The sequence below is a fragment of the Sorex fumeus genome, unplaced genomic scaffold, assembly GCF_029834395.1.
Source record: "Sorex fumeus unplaced genomic scaffold, SorFum_2.1 ptg000002l, whole genome shotgun sequence".
NCBI lineage: Eukaryota > Metazoa > Chordata > Mammalia > Eulipotyphla > Soricidae > Sorex > Sorex fumeus.
The window spans coordinates 48,358,236-48,372,967 of record NW_026606059.1 but is presented as its reverse complement, the minus strand read 5'-3'; the positions used below and the strand labels follow the sequence as shown (position 1 = coordinate 48,372,967).

General features: G+C 40.9%; 1 protein-coding gene across 2 annotated transcripts in view; it reads left to right on the top strand.

Annotated features, from left to right (window-relative positions):
- The window catches only part of EFR3A (EFR3 homolog A), a 98,411-nt gene that overhangs the window by 43,995 nt on the left and 39,684 nt on the right, over positions 1-14,732 (top strand). For both annotated transcript variants that reach the window (XM_056106602.1, XM_056106639.1), the window contains 5 exons: positions 4,472-4,593; positions 7,967-8,116; positions 10,036-10,173; positions 11,733-11,811; positions 12,005-12,140. In XM_056106602.1, the coding sequence (XP_055962577.1) occupies positions 4,472-4,593; positions 7,967-8,116; positions 10,036-10,173; positions 11,733-11,811; positions 12,005-12,140 (625 nt within the window). The remainder of the gene's footprint in view (positions 1-4,471; positions 4,594-7,966; positions 8,117-10,035; positions 10,174-11,732; positions 11,812-12,004; positions 12,141-14,732) is intronic.

Sequence of the window (14,732 nt, the reverse complement as noted above, 5' to 3'; positions counted from 1 at the left end):
TGACAAATTGAATTTAAATAACTTGTTCTCGGGTATGATATAGTACTTTATATCACAGGCATCAGTCTTAAGTCTGTCTTACTACAAAGCATTTGTTATTTGCAATGTTGCTAATTGTGAATTGAACTTTAGGGAAATCATTGATCACCCTCTCCTCACCCCCCCCCCCCCTTTTTTTGTACTTTCATGCACTGCTTGGGTTGGAGCAATAGCACAGCAGGTAGAGCATTTGCCTTGCACGTGGCCAACCTGGCCAACCTGGGGTTCGATTCCTCCCCCTTCTCGGAAAGCCCTACAAGCTGCCGAGAGTATGTCGCCTGCACAGCAGAGCCTGGCAAGCTACCTATGACGTATTCGATATGCCAAACACAGTAACAAGAAGTCTCACAATGGAGATGCTACTGGACCCGCTCGAGCAAATCGATGAACAGAGGGAGGACAATGCTACAGTGCTACACGCTGTGTTCAAGGAGCCCTGGGCCCCTTGCAGCAATACGAGGCCGGCCTGGCTGAATGACTATATGCTAGGATGTGGTGTTGCTTGGGGCTCAGCGCACCCAGGGACTGCCAGGCATCATCAGATCCATATCAAACAGCAGGGGGTCAGGGTGAGGCACCGCACAGCACAGTAGGTGGTACTCCAGAGTGAACAGGGGCCAGGCTTATGTGCCCCTGACCCCTGTGCAGTCTCCCTGGACTCTGTACTTTACTGCTGCCTATTAAAGCTGTCCACCCTGCTTATCTCCCGGGGGTTCCTTTTCTTTAAACATTGTGGACCTGTCATCGAGACTATTCATTATACTGAAGTATTGATTCTCAGTGAAGAGTGACTCCTCCTACTCTTCCCTTCCCCATCTAAACATTGAAAGATGTCTTTTGATTTTCTCAACTGGGCCGGGGAGTGCCAATAATACCCACGATGCTTGGGATGCCTCTCAGCGTTCTCCTGGTGAAAAAGCACAACAGTCCCCTAGAATAAAGAGTATCCTAAAAGATGCAATTTTATCATCTGCCGCAGCTTGGATGGAGTTGGAGGTGTTAATGCCAAGTGAAGTGAGTCAGAAAGTAAAATATAAATACCAGATGATCTGACACATATGTAGAATATAAAGGAACAAAGAAAGGAACTAAATACCTCCGGATGCAAACAGGGCACTGAGACCTGATGGGTAGAACTGGAAACTGAGGTGGCTAGGGAAGGGCTGGGGGGTGGAACCTAGACATAATGATGGGAAGATTTTGGGTCACTGAAGGAGTGATTGGTGGAGTCACTCTGCACTCTGCAATGTCAAGCAATGGTCTCCATCATTGTGTAAACGAGAACCCCTCAGTAAAAGCATGAATACTACGAGAGAAGAATATCCCGGAGCTGGAGATTTAAGTATAGACCTGGATTAACATGCAGCCTTGGGGCTTGAGTGATAGCACATCGGGTAGTGCATTTTCCTTACACGCAGCTGACCTGGGTTCGATTCCCAGTATCCCATATCGTTCCCTGAGCTCTGCCAGGAGTGATTCCTGAGTGCAAAGCCGGGTGTAACCCCTGAGCAACGCCAGGTGTGACCCAAAAAGCAAAAAAATAAATAAAAAAAAGACAAACATGCAGCCTTGCATGCAGCCGACCTTCATTTGAACCTCTGGACCACGTGGTCCCCTGAGGGTTAGCAGGTACAGCCATGGAGGCCCCAAGAGCCCTTACAGTGCAGCCTGCATTTTCCCTGGCACCAAGCAAAGGGCCCAAGCAGCATTGCATCCTTGGGCCTGAGCACTGAGCTCTGTGCCTGGTTGGCCATGAATCATCAGGAGGGTCTCCACAGGTCTAATGAACACTGCTTTGGATGTCCCCCCCCTCTCGCTTCCATTCAAAGAACGTGCAGTATTGCTGAGGGTGCTAAGCAACTGTCTTTCATTGTCACGGTCATGGTCACGGTCCTCCCGTTGTTCATCGATTTGCTCGAGCGGGCCCAGTAACGTCTCCATCATGAGACTTGTTACTGTGTTTGGCATATCGAATACGTCGTGGGTAGCTTGCCAGGCTCTGCCGTGCGGGCGAGATACTCTCTCGGAGAGGGGCGGAGGAATCGAACTCGGGTCGGCCATGTTGGCCGCTTGTAAGGCAAATGACCTACCGCTGTGCTTTCGCTCCAGCCCCGTCTTTCATTGTATCTTTTGAAATTTACTTTACAGTTAAAATTTTAAGTGATAAAGAAATTGGTGCAGGGTATATGCTACAAGGAGTTAAGCATATGTCTAGCATGTGCAAAGCCCCGAGTTTCATCCCCAGAGCCACATGCTTCCCCCATCTGTACCCCATATTTTCTGGCTGTGACCCTGGTGAACCCCAAACATATTCCCAGGGAGAGAATTCAACTGTTAGGTTCCAACTTCCTCTGTTTTATATTCCATTACCAGGAATGGCTCTTTCTTTGGGGGTTAAAAGGGTTTGGGGCCACACCCAGCAATGTTCAGTGGTTACTCCCGGCTCTGCACTCAGGAATTACTCTTGGGGCAATTCTTGGGGGACCTTGTGGGATGCTGGGGATCAAACCCAGGTTGACCGTGTACAAGGCAAACGCCCTCCCTGCTGTACTGTTGCTCTGGTCTCAAGCTGTGTTGCCCTCACCCCCACTATTACTGGGTGGGAATAAAGAAAAAGAACTAGGAGAATTTTTACTTTATTGTATATGTGCAAGCTTTGTACTCATTTGTTTTTCATTTGAAAACCTCAGCAGTCCCATGTTAAATACTTCATATGCAGTTGTTTGTAAATAGATCCAAGGAGTAAAATTCCAATTCCCTGTTGAGACTTTTAAAAAATCTCTGTAGTGAACTTTACTCATTTTTCTCAACTTGTGTTGTGACAAGATGTCTCCTTATTTTTTATTGTTACGGTTTTATGGAGAGTGTATAGCTTTAGAATTTGTTAGTGAGCTCTTAGAGTTAACACTATCACACAAACTGTTCTATAAAATGAAAACGGAAGATATGCTTTGCTATCCAGGGCAGAGCTGATCATTTTTTATTGTTTTTATGGTCAACATGAGTATCTGTAACTAATAATTCAGATTGATGGCTTTTGATAGATGAATAGGTTTCTCTTTATACGTTTTTCTAGAACCTTTTACATTGTAATGGTCAGATTTTTTATTATTCTTTTCTTAATTTTAAAAGTAGCATATTTGAAATACATGAAAATAAGAAATATATAGTTACTGCGTTTTTGTATATTTCTTATACTGTTCAAGGTTTGTTTTATTTTATTTTGATTTGGGGGCCACACTTAGCAGTACTCAGGACTTATTTCTAACTCTGTGCTCAGGCATCACTCTTGGAGGGCTCTGGGGACCATAGAGGGTGCTGGGGATTGAACCTGGGTCCAGCTACATGCAAGGCAAGTGCCCTGCCTGCTGTACTATCTCTCAAGCCCCTCAAGGTTTGTTTTAATAAAAAGTATAATCTTTTTTTTTTTATTTTCTGGAACTGTCCATATAGTTCGCTTGCAGTGCAGTAATAGCCAAAACACACTAAAGGATAAAGCAAATGCCCAGGCATTACGCACCTTGACTTTAAAATATGCTACAAATTATAATGATGTTAATCAAGGTAATATGCCGTGTGAATAAAAATACTCAGGTTAATGGAAAACAACTGAGAGTTCAGAAATAAGTATCTACATATATGGACAAGTCTTTCCAGTAAATGATGTCGGGAAAATGAAATAGCCCATGCAAATGGATAAAACTGGACTAGTAGCTTTTAGCATATACAAAAATTGAGCCAGAGTGGCTTAAAGACGTAAATGTAAGACCTGAAATCATACCATAAATAGAATTAAACATCAGTGATAAGCTTCTTTATGTTGGGGCATGTAGTGTTTCAAAACACAGTTTTCATATATAAATGTAACATGAACCTAAATGAATGAGAAAATTAATAAGAAATACATATTAAGGGATTTTAAGGACCAGTTTTGTCAAATAGCTGAAATTTTATAAAGATAGATATTTGCATTGTTTTTTTTTTTTGCCATATCAGTATATTGCTATTTTACTGTCTTTGCTTTATTTATTTCATGTCCCTTTTTATTCATGTTTTATGTAGTTATGTAAGAGCTATTTTATGTAGTTATGTAAGAACTGAAAAAGAAGATCGTCTGTCCACAACTACAAAATAAAGTTCCCAAGAGGTTTGGGTCCAACTTAGGTATCACTAAAACATAGACACAGTCTAGGAAATGTTTGAGTTTTATAATAACCTTCTAGAAAGTTGCTTCATTGAAAAGGAACTGAAGCGAAAAGCTTCATTTGGTGTTTTCCCTCTTAACACTTGAGTTCTTAAGGTCCCTAAACGATCATCAGATGTAATGATTGTTTGCTTTTCACTTGGTCATTTCTAATTAAGTGTAACAACTAATTAAAACAGATGTGTTCTACACTTTCAAAAGATAATAATTGTTCATTTTGTTTTTCAGTTTGTTAAATTTGCAAATATTGAAGAAGATACACCGTCTTACCACAGACGTTATGACTTTTTTGTATCTCGCTTCAGTGCCATGTGTCATTCCTGTCATAGTGATCCAGAAATAAGAACAGAGTATGTACTTCTTTTACTCTATGGTTTATAAATTTAGGGTAATCTGTCAATGCATACCATGTTATTTATTGTGTGATGACTCCCAAAGGAATTAGGAAAGTATGTTCCTAGGTTTTTATACATAGCTACCATTTCTGTTAGAAGTTGTGATTTGTGGTGCTTTGGCTGGGCCACTGCTGGCGGTGCTCAGGATTTCTTCCTGGGTCCGTGCTCAGGAATTGCTCCAGGTGGAATCAGGGGACACAGTGGGGTGCCGGGGGTTGAACCTGGGTTGATCTCTTGCAGGGCAATGGCCCTGCCTACTGTATTATCCCTCCAGCTCCAAAAGTTTTAAGAATTGATATCAGAACATTGAGAACAGTTTTCCTATTCACTCAAAATAAAATAAAGTTTTTACTGTAACCTGGATGCTAGTGTTCCTTCACCCCCAGTTTCATGTCTTTTCATTCTGTCCTGTCTTCATTTAGGTGGGTCTTCTCCTGTTTTTGAGCATGTTGGATACATTTCTTAGGGCCTTTGGACAAAACAATGTCTCTGTCTTGAATAAATGTACAAATGCTCGCATGGCGTATTCGTCAGTTTGGTCAGACGTCTGCTCAAACAGCATCTTTCCAAGAGCATTGTCCTCCAGTCACCTTCCAATCCCAACCCAAGTTGCTCTCCATCCTTTTCTCATGTGTCTGTATCTGTGCCTCACTCCTCTGTGGAATATAGACTCCAGGAGGGTGAGGAGTTTGTACTAAGCCCTTATTGCATTGTACCTGTAAGAAGGTGTTTTTTTTTTTTGTTTTGTTTTTTGTTGGTTTTACAGTATTTTTTTTTTTTAAATTGAATCACTGTGAGGTACAGTTACAAAGTTGTTCATGATCGGGTTTCACTCAGACAATGTTCAATATTCTGACATCTTCCACATCACCAATATATATTTCCCACTACCAATGCTCCCAATTTCCTTCCGGCCACCCCCCCACCCCCCCGCCAAGAAGTATTTTTTTTTTAATAAAATACATAGATAAATTGAATGAACAAAAGTTTTACAGAATCATTGTTGATCTGAGACAGCAGATTGAGTATATTCTAGTAAGTTGTAAGCATCATCTACAGGTAGAGACCTATATAGAAATGTGAAATTTAAAATTAAAAATTAAAGCCAGAGTGACCTGGTCAATACAGAAAGTAGTTTGAGCATTAACCACTTGGCACCTTAGAAGCAAAGAACTACAACTTGAAGTCTGAGGGATACTGTGGGAGCTCCTGGAGGCAAGATTTTGCATCTTTTGTCTCCTAAGCATGTTGCAGGGGCCTGGACATCCCTACTGGCTATCTTGGTCAGCTGGGCCAGCTTCTCAGGTAGTCTCTGGCCTGAGGATGCCGGGGATTACCCGACTAGCCCAGTGCTGTTTGGGGTCTTCTGGGTCTGCACCTGGCAGTGCTTAGAGGACTAGGTGGTACCTGAGATCAAGCCAGGCCCATGAAATACATGTACCCGCCCTGTTTCTCTGGTGATTTTCACTTTTCAAGTAAATTAGGAAATGTATTAGAAATATATTTAGTTTTGGTATGCAAGTACCGGTGTTGGTTCCAGGTATGGTAAACATTTTTCTGCCAAGGGCTACACAGTGCAGGCAGATGGGCCATGGTCGACCACTGAGAACCAAGTATGACCATCTTGTCTCAGACCAATCCCAAAGCTGCTTGATTTTGTCGGCCTTACACACTGGATCTTGTGTACCAAAGATAGGACCACCCATGTACAGAGGTGTAAAATGTCTTCTAATGTGTAGAAAGTTAAGTGACTTAAACGTTTGTAGTTATTATATAAAATGAGTTTCTAAGGTCCTTTTAGGATTTTTATTAAATTTTTATTAGTTTTTCATAGATTAGCAAAGAACATTTAACAGTCTGCTTTTGGCACAGGAGAAGTATTACAAGTGCGGGAGAGAGAAAGTACAGCGGGTAGGGCATTTGCCTTAAACACAATCGACCCGGGTTCGATTCCCAGCATCCCATATGGTCCCTTGAGCACCGCCAGGAGTAATTCCTGAGCGCAGAGCCAGGAGTAACACCTGAGCATCATTGGGTGTGAGCCAAAAACCAAAAAGAAAAAAAAAAACACCACAAAAGAGGTGTTTTAGGGACTAAACCTGTAGCTCATACCCTGCATACTGCTGAGCCCTGTACCGCAGTGGGTCCCCTGTACCGCAGAGCCCCATGAACATCCCTGGGTGCAGCCTGAAGGCCCCTTAGCACCTCTGCTATGACCTTGGAAGCCTTTGAGCACCACTAGCGTGGCCTGGGCAGTCCCTGGCACCACAGGGCCAAAGCAGAAGTGAATCCTTGGGTCATAGCATTGAAATTCGTAACGTGCTTAATGTGGGCTGAGTTGGCTGAGACTCAAGGGGAAAGGTTGCTAGGTCTCCTGAGTACTGCTCAGAAGCTCTTCCCTGCAAACGAGAAGTTCTGTTATTTGTTTATTGTGAAAGTGGAGCCCTCAAAGGTAAGGGTGACTGTGGTACAACAGTTAACCCAGTCACTACTGAAGTCTTTCCCCCTTTACAGACATTTGACCTTTATACAGTTATTTTCCAGTTTAAGAGGCTGACTTTAGTTAGTTAATGGACAAAGAGATAAAAAATGCCCAAAGAAAATGGTAATTTTTTTCAAGATGAAACAGTTTCTCTTTCTTTTAAAACACAGACTGTATCCAGAATATAGTATTTTTTTTGTATGGTATATTAAGGATTTGTAAATTACATGCAGTTTTAAAAGATACTGGCTTTGACTGTTTTTACATTTAAACCAATGTAGATTTAAAGTGTCCATTACAAAATTTTTTTATGAATTTAAATGATTTATTGCATACTTATCTTACTTTTAGGCAGCTAGCGCCCCCTAGTGGAAAAGTATATCAACATATTTTTTCCTAACGTTTTTCACTCGTTTACCAAAAACCACTTTAAATTTTCTATAAACACATGAAAAAAAACTTCCTTTTTCCTGATTATGGGTATTTCCGATATTATATAAAATTTGGAATTCCGTATTGTCAACATTCCATTTTAGTCACTGCAGAAGAAATACAGAACTAATACATTTGGGGCCAGGGAGACAGCGCAGGGATTAGGGGCTCATGACCCAAACTCTTCTCCTGGCACTTGAGGGACCCTGCCCTTTCCCCTAGCACCTAGGCTTTCGTGTTGTAGGCTCCCCCAGTACTGCCGGTTGACTGTGACAATCCCTGGGTTCAAGGACAGAATAACACTGTATGCTTAGGCCTGAGCTTCTATTATTACCTGACTTCTGTTGACTAAATTGATGCTTTGATAAAACTCAATTCTTTCTCTTATTCTGCCCCCCACCCCTTTCTTGGCAGTATTCGAATTGCTGGGATCAGGGGAATACAAGGTGTGGTTCGCAAGACAGTTAATGATGAACTTCGGGCTACAATTTGGGAACCCCAGCATATGGATAAAATTGTTCCATCTCTGTTGTTCAACATGCAGAAGATAGAAGAGGTTGACAGGTAATGAATAAAGTTGTTAGAGCTCTGGTTGTATTAATTTTGGATGTGTGGATGTGTGTCTGCTTGTTTGGGCCTAAAACTGTTCTTTATTAGTATGTAAATTGCAGCCTCAACAAAAGGCATGAGTTTGAAGATGTGCCCTGGAGACAGACTTAATCGTGATTAGTGGTCACATTCGGCTCAGGAGAGCACAGATTCTTACTCAAGACACCTAATGTTTTATTTCTTTTAGAATAAATTTATACGTAGCAGCTATGCTGAACATGCAGATCGGATTGCTTTTTAAATTATACTCAATAGTTGTATGAGAAAGATTGTGGCTGAACTTCTCTGGTTCTTTAGATAGCCTCTATTTTTGTGATGTAAAAATAGAAATAATCATAATGGTGATAAAATTGACATGAGAATTATTGCTAATCACCTTTCTAGCAGAAATGTTATTTATTTTTCTAAGATTTTATTTTTTTGGAATAGAATATTACTTTGGGATATATGCTGAGATTGTCTTCTGCTTTTTCATACCTACTTTCCAAATGACTTAAGTAAGTTTTCCTTCTACACTTGTGTTTTTACACACAGAGAAACTGTACAATTAACTTTCAGAGCCAGTGCTTTTCAGTTTGGCTGAGTTCCCTCGTCATCCTTACTCTTAAGAGTTTGAAGAGAAGACTTTGACCCACATTCCTGAGATATTCTATATTTCTAAAATTTAAACTTTCACATTTATCTCAGTTGTACTAATGACAGAAAATTTATTAATTTCTTAAAGGTGACTGTCTCCAGTTTTGAAAACTTTTAAAAGTGTGAAATGACGTATTTTAGCACTTTTTACATTTTTTTCCCTGCTTTTGGCACTGTAGTTGAGATAAAAGTTTCCCTTCCAAAGATTTTGAATATTTTTCTCTTCTAAAGATCATTTAACTGAGAAACTGTTCCCTATGATCTTGGCTGTTAAGGTCCAAGATTACCATAAGAAGCAGAGAATGTTGATTGCTGAATCTTAAATTTTGTTTTGTGGTGTTAACAGAGTACTAAACATAGACATTTTTGTTTCTTTGCACATGAATGGCATTATAATTTTAAAATGTGAATAATGTCTACTAAACACATGTATTTATACAAGTGTTCTAATTAACTTTTACATTTGTATTTTTTTATTCACGAATGGCATAGTTTTTTTCCTTTGTGTTTTCCGTACTTAATAGTGAGTGAAGTCAGAATGTCTGAAGATGATCTTTGGTGACTGTGTTGTTATTAGGATTTTGCTATTAATGTAGAGTAGTTGTAGAAACTGCACAAGATGGCAGATGCTGAGTATTTTGCCTAGGGAAAGGACATTTATCAGAAACTTGTACACTTGGACCTGAGAGTCCAGTGGGTGGGGTACTTGCCCTGCATCAGCTGACCTGGGTTCAATCCCCAGCACCCCAAACCTGCCAGGAGTGATTCCCTGAGCACAGAGCTGGGAGTCAGCCCTCAGTACCACTGGTGGTGACCCAAAAAACCAAATGAACAACAACAAAAGATCTCTCTTGAGCACAGATTCTACTTACCCAGCTGAATTTCGTTTTTCCTTATTGAGCGAGCATGTGCTTAACATTGGGGCCATTGGATTCCTTAGCTAAAGTTAACGTTTCAGGTTACTGTGGGTTAAAATGAAAATGCCGTTTTAACATTTCCGAGGTGAAAACTCTGTTCTGTTTAATTGTTAGGACTAGTGTTCCAGGTCTTGCCTTGGGGACCTGGGAGGTGGCGCAGAGGGTAGGGCCCCACTGCTCTGCTGGCTCCGACCCCGTTTCTGCACCGTCTCTCCCAGTAGCACCGAGTGTGCCTTCCTGCTCCCACTGCCCACACCCCACCAGAAAACCAAAGAACAGTTCTTGCATTTGATTTTCTTTATTTCTCTTCTTTTTTTTCAGCCGCATAGGCCCTCCGTCTTCTCCTTCTGCAGCTGACAAGGAGGAAAATCCTGCCGTGTTGGCTGAAAACTGTTTCAGAGAACTGCTGGGACGAGCAACTTTTGGGAACATGAATAACGCTGTTAGACCAGTTTTTGCGTATGTGGTTTTGACTGCTATATTAATCTTGTGAATTTGCTGACTGCGGACAAATACTTTTTTACTTGTATGAAGTATTTATGGAAGCAGGATCCAGTCAGATACATGCTTGACCAGCTTGCCAGTTTCCCCCCCCTCTAAATATTAAATAGAGTTTAAGTATATCATTAAACTTGAATTTTTCATCATGCCTTGAAATGCAGGAGAATACTGAGATGATTTTTGATGCCTTATGTTTGTTTTGCCTCTCATGGTCAGGTCCTGTCTCCTGGCTTCTGTTTCTTACTTTTTTTTTTGTCCTGCCACTGGGCTGCCTTCAATTGCATTCAGTTCTCAGAATAAATTTTGTCTAATACCACTGATGAATCAGAGATGGAATGTGAAAGATTGCACTGATACATGTTCTTTCCCCTCGGTTATGTTTATGAGCTCTGGGTTTCTATACAGAGACATTATCTCTTAAGTCCTGGCATTCAAATTCAATCATTGGATGATGGACTTATTAATTTCCTGTAGAAGATTATGTTACTTTGGACATTTTGCAAATCTTTTGTTTATCATGTGTCTGTCTTTCCCCTTTGTAACTGCAGTAATGTCTTTGTAGCATACATAAAATAGTCTAAATTCAGCATCTCGAATTCTTTATCTAGGGAAAATGATTGGTTTCAATTTTCAGCTTTAGTTATAAGAATCTAAAAATCACAAAATCAAGTGAGGGGAAAAAAAATAAATCAGAGAATTGTTAAGAGTTTTCCAATGGATGAAAACTCTATTGTGACTGTAAGCATAAGAAAATACTAAGAAAGAATAAAAATTATGTCAAGTTTAAAGGCACAATGATTTTTCATGCCAGCTATGCTGATTTGATTTCTCAGTTTTATCCTAATATTCAACCTAGGCGTAATCTCTAAAGCCCTAAAAGAAGTTAAGAATTTGGGGGTTGGAGATGAAATATCGTGGATAGGGCACTGTCTTTGTAGGCGGTCCACCCAGGTTAAATCTCTGGAAACCCTGGTAGTTCTCTAGGTCCTGCCTAGAGTGATCCCTGAGCATGTGCCCCCAAACAAGAAATGTTAGAAACCTAATCTGAAAGAAACCATTAAGTTTTCTGTACGTGAGTAACTTGAAAAAGTATTCTTTTCTGTGTATAAATTAATGGATTAAATTCTGACCGCATTAATTTATTTTTGGTGCTATATATTAATATTTAATTAGATATTAATCAATGTCTCTAAGTAAGATAATGGACAATTCGAAGAATATATACACCAATAAAGCTTCTCGTTCCTAATGAAATATGACTAATTGGTAGCATGCTAGTTATATTACGTGTTGGGATCATTCCTGCCAGCGCTTGGAGCACCATATGCAGTGCCAGAGGTCAAACCTGGGTCTGGGAAATACATGCAGTATATCTGGAAGTGGAAAGATTAGCCTTCTTTGTGATAATATGATTTTTGACTGTCAGTCTTTTTTACATACCACTGAGGAATCTACGAGAAAGAAAGAATAAAGATAAGAACTGCTTTTTAATGTGTTTTTTTAATTGTTAATTACAGGCATTTAGATCATCACAAACTGTGGGATCCCAATGAATTTGCAGTTCACTGCTTTAAAATTATTATGTATTCCATCCAGGTAAGGTTTGCTTAGATAATAATGTGTGGCTTTGATAGAGCTGTTAGTATTTTCATTTAGGCACTATGATTCTATGATTTAACAGTACTGATAGTGTCAGGATATTTAATTGTCCTATGATCTTTGTTGTGAATTCTGCCAGCATGCATTTAATTTAATTGTTTGTGCATCACTTTGCTATGGTGTGTTTTAGGCCCAGTATTCTCATCATGTGATTCAGGAGATTCTAGGACACCTTGATGCCCGTAAAAAAGATTCTCCACGGGTCCGAGCAGGTATTATTCAAGTTCTGCTAGAGGCTGTTGCCATTGCTGCCAAAGGTTCCATAGGTGAGTGCCGGTGGTGGGGACGTGGGGGTGGGGGTAGGGTGGAGGGGGGAGTTCTGTTTCAAATTATGATATATTTTTTTTGCATATGGAAAGCTCTATGAAAATATTTCTAATATTAGAAAATGCTAAAATTTCTTTTGTAATTGTATTTTGATGTCATTCTTCAGTACACAGCTCACTGACTCTCTCTAGTCTTTCCTTCTATTCCTTCCTCTCATAGGACTTTCTAAATACCAGCCGTATGCAGAGTGCTTCTGAGAATGTAGATACAAAAAAGTTGTGTTTGTCTTAAGAGTTTGGCAATTATAACTAATTTGGGCTGGAGCGATAGCACAGCGGGTAGGGCGTTCGCCTTACAAGCGGCCAACATGGCCGACCCGAGTTCGATTCCTCCGCCCCTCTCGGAGAGCCTGGCAAGCTACCGAGAGTATTCGATATGCCAGACACAGTAACAACAAAGTCTCCAATGGAGACGTTACTGGGCCCGCTCGAGCAAATCGACGATCAACGGGAGGGCCTTTGCCTTTGCCTTTTGTAATGCGAAACAGAAAAAATTGCCATTCAGAAATGGGGGAAAATAGAGTGTCATGATTTAAATATTAATCTAACCCGATTGGCTGGAATGGATGGTGTAGTATGAAGACAAAAAGAAGTGACTCGAAAGCAAAAGGTGCAAAATAGCCGTCTGGATAGTGTGATAGAAAACCTGCTTCACAGGCAGGGGACCTTGACTCTGATCCCCAGCCTCGCCCTACATGCTGTGTGTGATCCCAGAGGCACTGCATATGTGATCCCCGTGCCGCAACAGAGTGTGCAGTCTCTGCACACACTAGAGCCGTGTGTGTGCAAGCATGACAACTAACGTGCACAACTCCCCCAGCAAGTACCACAGCTAAGTGTGTGAGCGCCAGAACCCAGCGTGTGACCTCCCTGGTCATTGAAACAAATATAACAGGATAGGCGAGGGATTGCTGTTGCTTTTTTTGGGGGTGTGGAAGGGGTCACACCCAGCCCTGGCAATGCACAGGGGTTACTCCTGGCTCTGCACTTAGGAATTATTCCTGGAGATGCTCAAGGGGACCGACCATATGGGATGCTGGGAATCGAACCCAGGTTAGCCGTGTGCAAGGCAAACGCCCTACCCGCTGTGCTATCTCTCCAGCCCCCCCAGATGTTGCTGTTTTAAAAGCAAAAGTAGTTTCAACAAAGGATTTATGGATTTTACATGAATACACATAGATTATACAAATCAGGTGTACTCTCCAAAGATGTGCTCTAGTTTTTATCAGAGATCTGCCCTGTGGTAATGTATCTGTCGTTTGTCATAGAAATGTTTTATCTATCTATATCTATCTATCTATCTATCTAAAGTGTTTTTGTTTTTTGTAGGAATAAGAGGATGGGGTGTAAAGTCACCAAGATTTGATAGCTGAACAACTATAATAATGTCAGGGAAAAGGGGCAGTGCAGAGTCTGGGATGTTTTCCTCAAGTGATTAGAAAAATGGAAAGTCTTAAATCAAATTAAGGATTTATTAGTGAAAACAGAATGTTTATGGTTTTGTCAAAGTAAATATGAATTAATGGAATATTCTAATACACACTTAGTGTCACAAGAAGTGGAGGCATTTTTAAGGCCCAACGACATAGTTCAAAGGACTCATGCACATGCTTTGTAATGTGGGAAGCTGGCATTTATCTCCTCACCACATGGCCCCTTGAGTACCACTGGGAGTATCCCCTGGTAACATGCTGGGTGTGGCCCCCAAAAACAAAATAGTGGGTATCTTTTGTACAGCAACTTGTGTCTCAAAGGTGAAGATAAGTTATTGACCTAGAAAATTATTTGATTTGAAACATAAAATAGAACAAGATACAGCAGTCCATCACATTCACTAGTGTTTATGTGTTAGATATTGTGGTAAACTCTGCTTTCAAAACGAACGTCACATTACTTGTCCTAGAGAGAGTTTAATTGGAAGTAGAGAGCATAAGTAAAAAACATTGATTAAAGTACAGGATGATGGATATGGTGGCAGAAATATATACTGAGTAGCACTGTCCTGTCCTCTCGTTCATCAATTTTGCTCGAGTGGGCACCAGTAACGTCTCCATCGTGAGACTTCTTGTTACTGTTTTTGACATATCGAATACATCACGGGGAATCTGCCAGGCTTTGCTGTGTGGGCGGGATACTCTCCGTAGTTTGCTGGGCTCTCCAAGAGGGATGGAGGACTCAAGCCCAGGTTGGCGCATATAAGGCAAATGCCCTACCCCCGTGCTATCGCTCTAGCCCCATGTACTGAGTATAGAATGAAAAGCAGAGAACAAGATTTTCCTGAATCTTAGAGGTTGATTTCTATGTCATAATTGGAGCCTTTTTTTTTTTATTTTGCTTTTTGGGTCACACCCAGCGATGCACCGGAGTTACTCCTGGCTCATGCACTCAAGAATTACTCCTGTTGGTGCTGGGGGACCATATAGGATGCAGGGAATCAAACTCAGGTTGGCCACATGAAAGGCAAACATTCTACCTTATGTCATACGCTCCAGCTCTCTGTGTCATAATTGAAGCAACAAATTCTTCCTTCTT